The 16344-nt window shown below is 39.2% G+C and overlaps 1 protein-coding gene across 1 annotated transcript in view; it reads left to right on the forward strand.

Annotated features, from left to right (window-relative positions):
• The window catches only part of CORIN (corin, serine peptidase), a 247920-nt gene that overhangs the window by 203171 nt on the left and 28405 nt on the right, over positions 1–16344 (forward strand). Inside the window, exons 17-19 of the mRNA XM_069540711.1 lie at positions 3003–3119; positions 5706–5755; positions 5908–6082. Coding sequence (XP_069396812.1) covers positions 3003–3119; positions 5706–5755; positions 5908–6082 — 342 coding nt within the window. The remainder of the gene's footprint in view (positions 1–3002; positions 3120–5705; positions 5756–5907; positions 6083–16344) is intronic.

Here is a 16344-nt window from a genome sequence, read left to right on the forward strand (position 1 = left end):
TGCATGTAAGCAAAGGTGAATGGTCAAGAGTATTAACAGCTGCTTTTTTGTTATAGCCAGAAATTGGAAACAGCCTCAATAGTGGATTGGTAAAGTAAATGTACATCCATATAATGGAACACTTTGCAGCTATGGAAAGAACACGGTGTGTCCCCTTAATAGAGGAGGGCTGCATAGTGTTCATAGTGTTAGAAGTGGTGCTCTGATGTCAGACCAAAGGGACTCAATACCAGAGCTGTGTGACCTCGGGAAAATTACTTATTCTCGCGTTGCCTCAATTTTTTCATCTCCAAAATGGGGAATAATAATAAAGCATACTTCACAAAGTTGTTGAGAGGATTAAATAATATAAAACAAATTACTAATCTCTTAGTGCTTGCCCTACAGAAAACAGTTATTAGTTAATAATATCATTGTTATTATTATTATCTAGCTATTATTATGCAAAAACTTCCAAGATAAATCATTAAACGAAAGCATCATCAACACCACCCAGAACAACGTGTATAGACTAAAAAAAGAGGGGTGTACGTACAAGGACTACAGAAAAAGCTTGGCAGGAATACTCAAATGCTATTTACAGTGATGGTTTTTATACATCTTGGATGGGAAGGACATTTTTTCATTTATAATGTTTGGGTTTTTTCCATGTATAAGTATTACTTTCATGATTTTAAAAATTATTTAAAGAAAAAAATAAAAGTTGAAACCACACAGATGCTCAGATTCTGTATAATGGCAGAAGCCGACATATGGATTCGCTGATATTTTTTTAATGGGCCATAAGATGACATTTCTAGGGCTGAAAGATTTATTTTTGTGCATGAGAAGCATGCTAGGGTTTAAGAATTTCATGGGAAACTAACTTTTGTAATGATTCTCCCTTCTTGTTGATGATGAATTTCTTAGATTTTCCACTTGGTGTAACTGAGAGATTCAGGCTAAATTGCCTTTCTTGTTGGAGGTTAATGAATGAAATGCAAAAACATCCCTTGAGGTGACTGAAGGGACCTCGGGAGTTGAAAGACTGAAGCGTCCTTTGCAATGATTTTCCTATCTAGCATCAGTGCAAATCCTGTGCTGACTTGTCCCCATGCAAGTCCCTGTTGCCCTGTAAATATCTGCCTAAAGAATGATTTCATTAAATAACAAATCTGAAGCTGATCTTCCTTTGGCTTTTTGCGAGTAAAATGCCTGGATTTAGGAGGCCACAGATTGTTCTGCTGCAGAAAGGAATTCTCAGGATGCAGGTATCAAGAGAAGCACCATGAGTGGTGTGTGTGGTCTCTGATTTTTGTATTTTCCATCCCACTGTGCCTCTGCATACAGCACTTCTGGGATTAAAGCCAGAGCCTCATTTTGGTGCAGGAAAGAATTCTCATTTTGCAGTAGGTTTTGTGACATCTTCAAATATAAAACAGTTCATTCAAGTATCTAAATAAATTAAAGCTTGTGCGATGCTTCTTAAAGCGTGGGCAGGGTTTATGCCATTTGTTTTTAAATCAAATGATTAGAATTCATCCATGATTAAGGACTCTGTTTTGTTTTTAATCTTTGGTTCTTATTCAATCCTCAAGTCTTCTCTTTAGAGGGTTTTATTCTTTTTAAAATAACTGGATTTGGGGAGGTTTTTGTTTCTTTTGTTTTCTATTCTGTAATGACAGTAGTTTTAAAATAATCGATGACCAGGGGAAGTGATCATTTTTCTTTCAATGCCACTGAAGCTAACTTTTCTTCCCTTCCTGTGCCCCCCCTTTTTACAAAAAATTGGCATTCCATTATCAAAAAACGAAAGTCACTAAGCTCACAGACTTGATGCTACTACAACTTCAAGATTTCCAGGTTCATTTGAATCCTTAGCACTGCCTGCCATTCTTTTGAAGTTATCTTTGATGTGTTTCTCCAAATACTTCCACCAGGGAACAATTTCATATACACATCACTTTCCTAACCATCATGCACCCCTGCCACCACCCTGCCACCTTCATTCGAGGAGCCCCCCTCGTACTTGAAAAGAAAAGACTATCGGATTGTCTGATTTGAATTCTCTTGATGAATTCTCTTGAATTCTCTCCCCATCTCCAAATCCAACTAAGTACCTGCTTCCTTCTCTCCTACTTCCAGATTCAGAAGGAGCCCTCGTTCCTCCTATCTAAAATGAATTCCTCTACCTCTGCTACCCTTAATAGCATCAGGTGATAAAAATCCAAAAGATTTTCTTCAAATATGGATTGCCTAAGTAAACCAGTTATTTCATGAGGAATAGGCTATTTTACACAAAAACGCAAACACTTTTGAAACCTAAGGTTTTAAATCTTGGTTACATCTTGGGTACAAGCATATTTATTTGATGATTGAATGACACATCGATAGGAAAGTACTGGTAGAGTTTGAGTGAGAATATGGGTAAACAGCAAAATGATGTTGTCTAACTCCCGTCTCTACTTTCTAGAGACCTTCCTAATTTTTAGTGCATAAAGATTCTGCAGTATGTTGAAAAAATTCCGCTTACAGTTTTATACTGTCTGAACAGGCACTACATGGCCATTGATTCTCTTTACTTATTATTTATTTTAAGGTATCGCTTTATTGCAGGAATACATTGGGCAAGAAAAGTGAAGGAAAAAATACTCCAGGCAGATAAATTTTATTTTACTTTTGATCCCTGCCTAAAGTTGCTCTTGTTTTTTAGGTATTGGAACTTCTACATCGTATATGTTAGAATTCCGACACCTCACAAAGTTCAAATACATGTCAGCAGAGAAAATGACTAAAATAGCTGTAACAGTGTGGACGTTTGTTGCTTCAGGATACTTTTAGTAACTTCCCCTCTTGCTGATCACATTACATGCCAAACTTCTTCCAATACTAATCCCCCTCTTGAAATATTGGCTGATAATTTAATGCTTCTTTTTATAAGAGAGTAAGTGCTAAATAATGATATCGCCTGGTCAAAGGTCATTGTACTTTGAATATTTATCTGGTATTTGCCCTTCTATCAGAGAACCATCTGTGACCAAAGTGATACAGGAACAGGAGCGAGACCAGCAGTGGCTGACATTGCACTCCGACTGGGAAAGCCTTAATGGGACCACTTTGCATGAACTACTGGTAAAAGGGTAAGACACCCATCACTAGAGCTGTGTAGAGTGGATTATGGAGCAAACATCCATCATCAGGGCCCTTCTGTTTCTAATTTAAGATAATCCACGTTTGTCACGTCAAAAAAGAGCTTCCATAGAATAGCTATGGGCCTTTATATTTCGACATCATTTGGCTTTTTTTCTTCTTTGTAGACATAGATCTTTTTCTCTTGGCTAATTACATTTTTCTTTAATGATGATTGCAGAAACTATCGTGGTTAAGGAGGAGGAGCTTGGGTTCTAATCTTGGAGTTTTTTTCACATCCTATTAAAAATAAATTCTTAATATCTACACTTTCTACAGATGTTACATGGGACTAGTTAACAGAAGAAATTGAAATAATGGCAACTGATAAAACTTGGAGAGCCTGAGGAAAAAACAGACACAAAATAAAATTATAATCAAGTAACCTTGAAAATACACTTCTGAAAAATTTCCCCTAAAAAATCATGGCAACATTGCCTCCCTCATCTTGGGTAGGGGTGCAGGAGAAAGGTAAATTGAGGGAATTAACACTCATTTAGTGCTTGTTACATTATAGGGACATAGCTATAGAGTATTTAAATAACTTGCTCAAAATTCACAGCTCACAGATGATAAGTGATAGTCTCTGAACTCAAACCAAGTTTATCTGACTCCAAAGCTTTTAACAAATGTTAGAGAAATCAGTACATAAGAATTCTAAAGAGTAAAACTAAAGGTGGGCCATTTCTCTTCAGAATGTCTTGACATTTTCCCCATAGACCAAACTTGCAACCAAATTTCTGAATAGTTGTCAACTGAAGCACTTCCTCCAATGACCTGAGTCTTTCAACAGTGATTTGTTTCCCCAAACCGGGACTGCCAGAGAATCCCTTTCAGGTCAGATAGATAGATAGATAGATAGATAGTTAGATAAACTCATTCTAAGTTGGGAGTTGGTGGACCTGTTCTAGTCCTGGCTTGCTAACTAGATGTGTGATCCTATAAACCACAATTTCCTTTAAAATAAGAGTTGAGACACATAGTCTTTGGTCTTTTCCTATTCCTAAAAGCTATGACTTTAAGATCTAACAAATAACAACTAATTATTTGTATCTCTTCTATGCTGGGTTCATTGTTAAGCTCTGCAGGGATGTAGAAGTGGATGAGGAGGCCAAGGACCGTGGTCTCAGGAAACATACATTGTAGAGGTGGACAGAGAGACTCTAAGCTAGTAATAAACAAAATGAATTTCAGATATTTGGAAGTGTTACAAACAAACTAAGGATAACGAAATAGAGAGTGAGGAGGAGATACGACTTCAGGTTGTGAGAAGGCAAAACACAAATGTGCTTTTTCTGTATTATATAATTTATTGTATACACATATCCCCATGCAAATTTAGCAAGAAATGAAAATACAGTAGATCTTCAAAAAGGAATGTGGAAATGACATAGGGTTGTTTTTCTTTCTTCTGACATATCTAGGATTCTAAGCATGTCATAGTATTTTTGACAGTCCCAACATGGTTTTTTTCTTTTAAATTTGCATTGTGAATAAATGCTTGGAAGAGACTTTGTGGTTAAAACTTAGTGTACCCTCAGCTGAATTCTCTTGTGCAGCCACATTGATAGATGCTTAAACCATGTTCTTGCCTTCAAAGCTAAACTCTAATTTTTAGAAAGTTCTTCCTTTCCTGAATGCACTCTTTCTATAAGTTCTCCCTACTGATTCTGATCCTGCCATCTAGAGTTACATGGGATGAATTTAATCCCCTTCTTCCTGTCAGCTAATCATAGATACACAGTTTAACATTGAAAGTCTCAGTAACATAGAAAACAAATATATGGTTACCAAAGGGGAAACGGATGGAGGGAGGGACAAATTAGGAGTATGGGATTAACAGATACAGGCTAGTATACATAAAACAGATAAGCAATAAAGATTTACTGTATAGTATGGGAAATTATATTCAATATCTTATAATAACCTATAATGGAATATAATCAGAAAAAAACTGAATCACTATGTGTATACCTGAAACTAACACAATATTGTAAATCAACTATATTTCAACTTAAAAAAAAGATAATAAAAGTCTCAAGATTCTTTTCTAGTCTAATATTCAATTCCTTTCTCTGTTCTCTAACTTTCTGAAGCAATATTTTTTTTCTCTCAAGCTATTTCTCAGCTTCTTTTGGCCATACATGTCCTCTCCATAAGCATAAAACTCTGATATGCTCCCTCCTCACCATACATTCTGGGAAGCAGACTAATGCCTTTCCTTTTCCTCTCCCTCCTTTGAAAATCATTGAGTCAGTATTATGGGTGGTGCCACCAGCCAAGATGATGTGGGGACCTTTGCTAACAATAGTTTCTCTTCCCACAAATGTGAAAGTGTATAATGATGATATTAAATACACTTAAAAAAAGTACATCCTTCATATACCTCCACCTCTAAGGTGATATCTGACCACAGCCCTGCCTTGAGAATTCCTGACTTAAGTATAAGCTATTTCTTGCCTTTCACTGGTAAAGTGTTTGAAGTGAACGATAAATATGTAACTGAATATTATGCCATTTTATGTTTCCAAATCTAGGCAGTCCTGTCACAGCAGAAGTAAGATTTCTCTTCTATGTACTAAACAAGGTGAGCGAATTAGCGGTGTAACAATGGGATATGAACTTAATTTAACTGGATTGGCTCAAGGGAAAAAATGATCACTTGTACGTGACAGCAAAGATGCAAGCATCTAGCTGGTTTTGGTAGTGAGTCACATACTGTTTCCTGCTCCTTGGTAGACTGTGGGCGCCGCCCTGCTGCCCGAATGAACAAGAGGATCCTTGGGGGTCGGACGAGTCGCCCAGGAAGGTGGCCCTGGCAGTGTTCCCTGCAGAGTGAACCCAGTGGTCACATTTGTGGCTGTGTCCTCATTGCCAAGAAGTGGGTTCTGACAGTCGCCCACTGCTTCGAGGGGTAAGCTGCACCTTTTCTTTTACTTTGCCTGATCATTTTGTCACTTGGGTATTTTTTTTTTTAACCTCTTTATTGGAGTATAATTGCTCTACAATGGTGTGTTAGTTTCTGCTTTATAACAAAGTGAATCAGTTATACATATACATATGTTCCCATATCTCTTCCCTCTTGCGTCTCCCTCCCTCCCATCCTCCCTATCCCACCCATCTAGGTGGTCACAAAGCACCGAGCTGATCTCCCTGTGCTATGCAGCTGCTTCCCACTAGCTATCTACCTTACGTTTGGTAGTGTATATATGTCCATGCCTCTCTCTCACTTTGTCACAACTTACCCTTTGCCCTCCCCGTATCCTCAGGTCCATTCTCTAGGAGGTCTGTGTCTTTATTCCTGACTTGTCCCTAGGTTCTTCATGAACTTTTTTTTTCCCTTAGTTTCCATATATATGTGTTGGCATACGGTATTTGTTTTTCTCTTTCTGACTTACTTCACTCTGTATGACAGACTCTAGGTCCATCCACCTCACTACAAATAGCTCAATTTCGTTTCTTTTTATGGCTGAGTAATATTCCATTGTATATATGTGCCACATCTTCTTTATCCAGTCATCTGTCGATGGACACTTAGGTTGCTTCCATCTCCGGGCTATTGTAAATAGAGCTGCAATGAACATTTTGGTACATGACTCTTTTTGAATTATGGTTTTCTCAGCGTATGTGCCCATATGCCATTCTGTAACTCAGTGTAAAATCCACAGTTGATCTCCTTCCCAGGTCCTTACCTGCTTAGATTTTTCTACCCTTGGTGTTATCATCCTATATAGGTGCTGCTCATTTATTGGCAACAGATGTATATTGCTTATGATTTATGTCCTAAGGAGGGAGGAAGAGGAAGAAGTTTAGAAGATTGACTCTCTAGCCAGCTTTAGTCTCTTTTCTAGCCCTCTTAAATACATCAAATGCATATGAAGTTAAACAGAGCTGAGTTACATAGATACTACAGTGAGGTTAGGATGCTGGAGGAATTGGTGAGGAGTTTGGGAAGTAGAGTGAAAAGTATAATATGTGTGTTAGTCAGGGCTGTCCAGAGAAGCAGACCAATGAGAGAGAGAGAAAGAGTTTTCCAGGAATTGGCAAGCGTTCCTGGAGGCTTGGTGAGTCTAAAGTCTGATGGGGTGGCAGGCAGGCTGGAGACTCAGGGAAGAGCTGCAGTTCAAGTCCAAAGGCAGCATGCTGGCAGAACTCCTTCTTGCTCTGGGGAGATCAGTCTTTGCTCTATGAAAGTCTACAACTGATTGGGTAAGGCCCACCCACATTATGGAGGGTAACCTGCTTTACTAATAGTCTACCATTTTGAATGCTAATCTCTTCCCAAAAAACACCTTCACAGAAACATCCAGAAAAATGTTTGGCCAAATATTGGGGTACCATGGTCCAACCACTTGGCACATAAAATTAATCATCGCAAAATACCTAAAGGGAGCAGAAAAATAAGACCAAGGGGAAACCTACCCCAAGTTGACAAACATCACTGCAGAAGGTCCTCATCTATTTCGACTGTTGTTGTATAATTTAGGAGCAAAAAAAAAAAAAAGACTCCTAACCAAACAATAACAAAATAACAACAACAAACAACAACCATTTTTCATGCCCATGGAAGATTCTGGAGATTAGACATCTAGACAGGAAATAGCTTGTGGTTTGTCTCTGCTCAGCAACGTCTGGGGACTCTGCTGGAAGGTACTAAGGTTCTAGGGGCTGGCACTACCTGAAGGCTGGCAGTGAATGCTGCCTGTTGGCAGGGGCATTTGTTTCTCTCCAAGTGAGACTCACAGCTTGGTAGCTAGCATCCCCCAAAGTGAGAGTCCCAAAAAGGGAGCCAGGAGGAAGCCTTTTTGGATCCAGCCTCCAGAGACGCACAACATTACTTACACTATGGAGTTGGTCAGAGCTGTCACAGCCCCACCCAGATTCAAAGGGAAGAAACATAGAACTCTTCTCTCGGCGAGAGGAGTGGCAAAGTATTTGAGGACATGTTTGAAAAACCACCATACTTCCCATTTTCTTCTTTTTATTTTTAATAATTTTACTTTATTTTAAAGTAATAATAAATAATAGCAAAAATTTAACACAAATAACTCACAGTTCTATCACCTCATTAAATTGATTATTTTCATTTTACCAGGTTAATTTGTAGAAAAAAATGCAATTTCATTTTTTTGCCTCTTTGTCTATTATTATTTTCTCTCAGCTTTGCCACTTACTGTGTCAATTTATGAACTTCTCTGGGCCAAGTTTCCTCATATATGAAATGAGGGAAATAACAGTCCCTACCTCACAGGGTTGGTGCAGGCATCAAGTGAGATAGCCTATGTAAAACCTTAAGAACCATGCCTGATACCAATCAGTAAGACATCAATAAAGGTAAATTTTTCTTTTTAAAATATCATTACTAAACACATGCATTCAGGGACTTCCCTGGAGGCACAGTGGTTAAGAATCCGCCTGCCAATGCAGGGGACATGGGTTCGAGCCCTGGTCCGGGAAGATCCCACATGCAGCGGAGCAACTAAGTCCATGCGCCACTACTGAGCCTGTGCTCTAGAGCCCGCGAGCCACAGCTACTGAAGCCTGTGTGCCTAGAGCCCACGCTCTACAACAAGAGAAGCCACCACAATGAGAAGCCCACTCACTACAATGGAGAGTAGCCCCCACTCACTGCAACTAGAGAAAGCCTGCGCACAGCAATGAAGGCCCAACGCAGCCAAAAATAAATAAAAGAACAACAATAAAAAAAACATGCATTCTGACTTTTCCCTTAGCATTATGGCATGAATATTTTTTCATTTTGCTAGCTCAATTTTTATCTCCTTCCATACTCTCTCTCCTTTACTTTCTCATCATCCTCAAGGTCACCCCTAGTGATTGTTCCTCCACAGCTATAAACACATATTTTTCACAGGGTGTCATTTATTTTTACAATTTGAAATCACACGCTATACTTTTGTTTGTAAGTTGCTTTTCTCATGTAGCAGTATATAATGGACATCCCCTCCAAGTCAATTGATGTAGCTCTAGCTCATTCTTTTTCAAAGCTAAATGATATTCCATCATAGAGATTCACCGTACTTTATTATTCCCCAGTTGATGGACATTCACGTTAGTTCCAGTTTGCTATCACTTTAACAACACTGCAATACATCTTCTTATGCAAAGCTATTCACCTATTGGTACTCTTGTTTCTACAGAATAGAGTCCCAGAACGTATATTCATCTCCATATGGGAGTTAAAGAAATGAATATATGTTTACTTTCTTGGAATGCTAACCTAGTGAGGAGACAGACATTTAAACAAGTAATTAGAATAAGAGAAGTGATTATAAAATGGAAATCTGTATATCTAGCTATATGATTGCTCTTTTGGGGGAAATATAATGTAAAAAATCAAACCAGAACCTCCTCTTGAGAACTTTTAATGTGTAAGAATGACCCCAAATGATTGGAAGAGTCTGTGTAGTATGTCAGGAAATACATTGCAATGTTATTGCTTTGGAAGGGGCCAGATGTTTCCAGATGTCTTTTCCAGTTCTGATTTATAACTCCATGATAAGCAGAAGACTGTACTAGCAAGAGTACATTTATCAAAAGACGATTACCTAAATGAATCCAACAGCTCTTTAAGGGAATAACACCCTTTATATGCTAATTCATCCAGTTCATGTACCACTTTTGTCATTTCCATATGTGGTATCCAAGTTTTGTCTTTCACTGACAAATCTGTGAAGTTAAGGAGAAACTTTGCAATAGAGAAGAAATGTGTTTATAATTAAGGAAATGGATATTCTATCAAAGGCCCTGGTAAAATTTCATGGAACATTAGACTTCACAGAACTGTCAAGTGGGGCCTGGCCTATCCATAAGAAGTTAAAAATTGCCCAACTTCAAACAAGTCTTTGCTTGAATATGTGCTAATAACTTTGGTTCTATTTTACAATCTTTCCAGTGGCCCTGAAAGCTATTGAGAACCTCTAATCGTAAGCCTTACTCTCTGTAGGATCCATCAATTGCTGCAATTAATGGGATTTACTTCATATCCTGATTCCATACTTTGGCAAGGGCCAGTGTGACCCATCTGTAGTTCTTTGCAAGCCTGTCTCTTTTAATTATATTCGTGGGAAAAAAGGACATGTCTTGCTCCTGCATGGAGAGGTATTTAAAAATCCCAAAGGAAAATTAAAGACATGAGGTACTAAGTTGATCAGATGAAGTCCCAGATGCCATGGTAACAATTCAACTTCCACAGCTCTAAGGAAGAAAGACCTTGAGTTTCAGGGGTAATTTAACAAGCAATTTCCCTGCCTTCTTTCACCTCCAAGAGACTTAAGGATGAACTTCCTAGGTTGGCACACAACTAGTGATTATAAGAAGTGTCTGATTCCTCTCCAGGAAATTTGCATGAAAAACTATCCTTTTACTATATGATCACAACCCTTAACCCTGCCAGGTCACCCATGTCTTAATTTCTACCACACCAGCTCTTCACTCTAACAAGACTTGTGTTTGCTTGTCTGCGCATCTCCTCCTATTGTCTCAGCCCATCTGTCTCCTCCTCATCTGGTTTCTTTCCCCAGGTAACCTAGTGCACTGGGATCATCACTTCAGTCCTCTCACCAGGACCTTCAACTTCTTCGCCCTTAGATCTTTCTGCCATACACACCACGCAGACCTCCAACTAAGAGTCAATATGAAGAGCACGTTTTCTATCCTATTTTCATGCTCTTCCGAACTGAGGAGAACATTACCCAAGGATGCAGATTAGTGTCATGCCTGACTTTCAGCATCCATTGGACCCTTAATATTACTCAATAACTTTTTCACCTATTTCTGGACAGCTCCCTTTCTCATTCTCCACGGAAAAAAACCATTGACTTACCACCTGTACTGATCTAACAGTCTTTTAATACAGTCAGGAAAAGAAGTGAGAGGTTTGGTCTGACGTTTTACTACTGAGCCCATGTCGTGTTCTTATGGTTACTTCTTTATCTTCTAGGTGCATATAAACCATGCCATTCATTTGCAATGTTTTCTTTCCGGTCTGTCGACTTGACAGATTTGATCCATTCCCATCAAGTACTAATGTCCACTAAAATAGGAATTCTCCATTTTGAATCCATACCTCCCCTGGGGTGCTTTTTTCCAGCACCACCGGTGAGTGAGCAATTGTGGTGACCCTGACCTGACTCCATGCTCCCCACTGCCCTGCCCCCTAGGGAGGCATTCTCTGCATCCTCACTGCTCCAGTGGAAAAATGTCTGGGTCTAGGATGTAGCCAGCAGTTGGCCTAAACGTTAGGCCAATTCCCATAGTTTTGGGGGCTCACAGAAACTGGGAGTTCTTCCCCTTCTAATCTTTGTAGTTACTTACTTGTTTCTTCTTGTCCTGCAACTATCCACGTACCCTGCACCTACGCCTGAACGGCTGGTCATCGCTGGCGAATATCACACCCCAGACTGCTAACTGACCTCATGTCAAATGTATGATCATGAATCTCAAATGAGCATCTAACAATATGGCACCCATCCAGTATATGTTCACAGTAAAGCCACTTTTCCATCCTCAACTATTTGACATCTTCTCCTGTCTCCCCAAATCTCCTTCACCCTTCTCTGGTCTCACCTCATTCTTTATGAAGAAAATAGACATCATTATATGTTTTACCTTGTCTCACCCCTAATTCCAACAAGTTACCTGTATCTGTGGCCACGTTCCCTCCTTTCCCTTGAGTTACGGTGGAGGATGTGTCCTTGCTCCTTTTTAAGGACAATCACATGTCCATTCATCTTTCAAAGACTTTATTTTAGATGCATTTATTTTTTTTAACATCTTTATTGGAGTATAATTGCTTTACAATGGTGTGTTAGTTTCTGCTTTATAACAAAGTGAATCAGTTATACATATACATATGTTCCCATATCTCTTCCCTCTTGCATCTCCCTCCCTCCCACCCTCCCTATCCCACCCCTCTAGGTGGTCACAGAGCACCAAGCTGATCTCCCTGTGCTATGCGGCTGCTTCCCACTAGCTATCTATTTTACATTTGGTAGTGTATATATGTCCATGCCACTCTCTCACTTTGTCCCAGCTTACCCTTCCCCCTCCCCATATCCTCAAGTCCATTCTCTAGTAGGTCTGTGTCTTTATTCCGTCAAAGACTTTATTTTAAAATCATCATTTCTATTTTTCGTCAATTTCTCTCTTTTTGCTGGATCATTCCCTTCAGCAAACATGCCTTAGTGTCACCAACTTAAACCCCCTTCTCTTGACTTCACATCCCTCTTCAATTCTTGGCCCATTTTGGCTAGTACTCACAGTAAAACTCCTAAAAGAGTTTCCTACAGTCACTGTCTCCACTTTTACACTTCCTGTATGCCCCTCAGGTCACTCCAGTTGGGTTGTCATCAAGGCCACTACAGAAATGACACTTACCAAAGTCTTTAGTGACTTCCATCTTGCCAAATCCAATGGTGGATTTTCAGTTTCTAATTCACAGGAACCCTCCCTAGTATCTGATTACTACATCCTTCTTAAAATACTTCCTTCACTTTTCTTTTAAAATAACAAAAAAAAATTCTTATGTCACTGACCTACCCTTCTCTTTCTTTTTTTGCAGCTTCTCCTCTTTTAGGCCACTAAATGTTTTAGTTCTCCAGGTGTGTTGTGGACTACACAGTTGTGTCCCCCTAATTTCCACATGTTGAAAATCTAACCCCTAATAAGGTGCTATTAGGAGGTGGGGCCCTTGAGAGGTCATGAGGTCATGAGGGTGAAACCCATGTTGGGATGAGTGTCTGTATAAGAAGAGAAAGAATGCTTACCCTCTCTCCCTCTGCCATGTAACAATACAACAATAAGACCACCATCTGTAAACGAGGAAGGGGATCTTCACCAGACCCTGACCATGCTAGTGCCCTAATCTTTGATTTTGAGCCTCAACAACTATGAGAAATAACTGTTGTTTAAGCCACTCAGTCTATGATAGTTTGTTATAGCAGCCCATGATCAGATAAGGACCTAATTCTTGGCTTTCGTATCTGTCTACAATCATCTAATCACATGGTTTCAAATGCTTGTCTATATATGAACAAATATGAATATCAAATATTGATATGAATATCAAATATTTATTCATAACTTCCAAATTTATATCTCTAGCACAGCCCAGATTTTCTCCCAACCCACCAACCTCAAACATATTTAAATGCTTAGATGAAGTGTCCATTTGAATGTGTAATAAACATTCTACTTTACATGGCCAGAACAAAACTTGATTCCTCTTCTCTCCCACTGAGCCAATAATTGTATGCTTCACAAACTTTCCCCATCTTAGTAACAGGCATCCTTATCCATTGGTTTGCTAATGCAAACCTGGGAGTCATCCTTAATTCCTCCCACTTTTACTCTAGCAGTAAGTTCTGTAGGATCTTCTTTCAAAATATAGCTTGGGGCTTCCCTGGTGGCACAGTGGTTGAGAGTCTGCCTGCCGATGCAGGGGACACGGGTTCGTGCCCCGGTCCGGGAAGATCCCACATGCCGCGGAGCGGCTGGGCCCGTGAGCCATGGCTGCTGAGCCTGCGCGTCTGGAGCCTGTGCCCCGCAACGGGAGAGGCCACAACAGTGAGAGGCCTGCGTACGGCAAAAAAAAAAAAAAAAAAAAAAAAAAAAAAAATATATATATATATATAGCTTGAACCCAACTGCCTGTCATCATCTTTATGCTATAATCCTAATCCAGACCACCATCATATCAGGTCTGGATTATTGTATTAGCTTCCTAGGGCAGCCATAACAAGGCACCACAAATTGGGTGGCTTCAACAAGCCAAGAAGTTTATTGTCTTACAGTTCTGGAGGCTAGAAGTCTAAGGTCAAGGTATTGGGATGGTTGGTTCCTTGTGAGGGCTGTGAGAGAGAATGCCTCTCGCTTGGATTCTGGTGTTTTGCTGGCAATCTTGGGCATTCTTGGCCTATAGAAGCCTAATTCTGATCTTTGTCTTCATCTTCACCCTTTGTGTGCATGGCTGTCTCCAAGTTTCCCCTTTTCATGAGGATACCCAGTCATATTGGATTAGGGCTCACCATACTGGCCTCAGTTTAAGTTGATTACCTCTGTAAAGACCTTATCTCCAAATAAGATCTTGTTCTGATATATTGGGGATTAGGATTTCAATATATGAATTTTACAGGGGGACACAATCAATCCATAACAACTTTTAAAACAGTTTCCTATCTGTTTTTTTTTTTAGACTACTCTCTTGTTCACTTATTGTCTATTCTACCCACAGTGAGACAGTGATCTTTCTAAAATGTAAATCATACCATGTCACCACCTGTTTTAAAACTGTACAACAGCTTCTCATTGTAACAAGAATAAGATTTCTCATCATAGCCTTTAAATATCTAGTCCTACCTCTTTGCATCTCCCCCTATTCTCTCATCACTCATTGGGCTCCCAACATGTAGCCTTTCTGTCCCTGAAATCCCCCAATCTCATTCCTGCCTTAGGACCTTTCTACTTGCTGCTTCTGCAGTTTGGAACCCTCCTATGGAGTCACAAAATTGCCTCCTTCCCCTCATTCAAGTCTCAGTTTAAGTGTCACTTTGTCAAAGGCCTGCCCTAACCATCCTAGCTAAAATGACCCCCCCCATCAGTCATCTGTCTATCACATTATCCTATTTTTTTCCCCTCCTAATTACCAGAGATAATCTTATTTGTTTATATATATATTTGGCTAGCCCAGTAGGATGAAAGCTCTATGAGGGCATGAACCCTGTCTGTTTTCCTCACCTCTGTATTTTCAATTCTTTCAGCAAGGAATATAGCAACCAATCAAATATTTGTTAACTGACTAACCAGCCCCTTCTCGGTGTTAGTGATGACATCTGTAGTTCTTTTAGTAGTTAGAACTATAATTTCTCTGGAACTAGAAATGTTAACTCCTCTGCAGAAGGTCAGTGATCTTTTACTGACCCCTCCCATATCTTAGACCAGACATCAACTCAACATTTCAATGTATTAAGCACTTATAAGTTTTATCACATGGAAGATGAGTCTTTTGGATGTTGCCTGGAGACCATTCTCCTTGAATGGAGATATTAGAAGTAAAGGAAAGTTTAAATAGTTCAGCTTTGTCTTAGTTGACTACTATATTAAATTATTTGCCCCAGATAGAAATCCTCTTCTTGTTCTTCCCACACATAATTTTGCTGAGAAGCCATTTTTATTTTTCCTGCTTTTTTTCTATTGACTGATTGATTGATTGAAGTATAGGGATTTCCCTGGTGGTCCAGTTGTTACCAGGGGTCTGGGTTCGATCCCTGGTCAGGGAACTAAGATCCTGCAAGCCACAGAGCATGGCCACAGAAAAAAAAAATTTATTGAAGTACAGTTGATTTACAGGGTTGTGTTAGTTTCAGGTATACAGCAGAATGATTCGGTTATATATATAGATATAGATTTTCAGATTCTTTTCCATTATAGGTTATTACAAAATAATGAGTTTAGTTCCCTGTGCTATACAGTAGGTCCTTGTTGGTTATCTTTTTAAATATAGTAGTGTGTATATGTTAATCCCAAACTCCTAATTTATTCCTTCCCCCCTTTCCCCTTTTGTAACCATAATTTTGTTTTCTATGTCTGTGAGTCTATTTCTGTTTTGTATATAAGTTCATTTGTATCATTTTTTTAAGATTCCGTATATAAGTGATATCATATTTGTCTTTCTCTGTCTGACTTTACTTAGTATGATAATCTCTTGGTCCATCCATGTTGCTGCAAGTGGCATTCTTTCATTCTTTTTTATGGCTGAGTAATATTCCATTGTGTGTGTGTGTGTGTGTGTGTGTGTGTGTGTGTGTGTGTGTGTGTGTGTGTGTATGTACACACCCCCCACATCTTCTTTATCCATTCATCTGTCAATGGACATTTAGGTTGCTTCCATGTGTTGGCTATTGTAAATAGTGCTGCAATGAACATTGGGGTGCATGTATCTTTCAAATTATGGTTTTCTCTGGATATATGTCCAGGAGTGAGACTACAGGATCATATGGTAGCTCTATTTTTAGTTTCTTAAGGAACCTCCATATTGCTCTCCATAGTGGCTGTACCAATTTACATTCCCACCAACAGTGTAGGAGGGTTCTATGACTAAGACTTTTTGACAATTGCTACAGTTTCTTGCCACTATTCTGTGATAAACTTTACAGTTTG

The sequence above is a fragment of the Delphinus delphis genome, chromosome 5 (assembly GCF_949987515.2).
Source record: "Delphinus delphis chromosome 5, mDelDel1.2, whole genome shotgun sequence".
Lineage (NCBI taxonomy): Eukaryota > Metazoa > Chordata > Mammalia > Artiodactyla > Delphinidae > Delphinus > Delphinus delphis.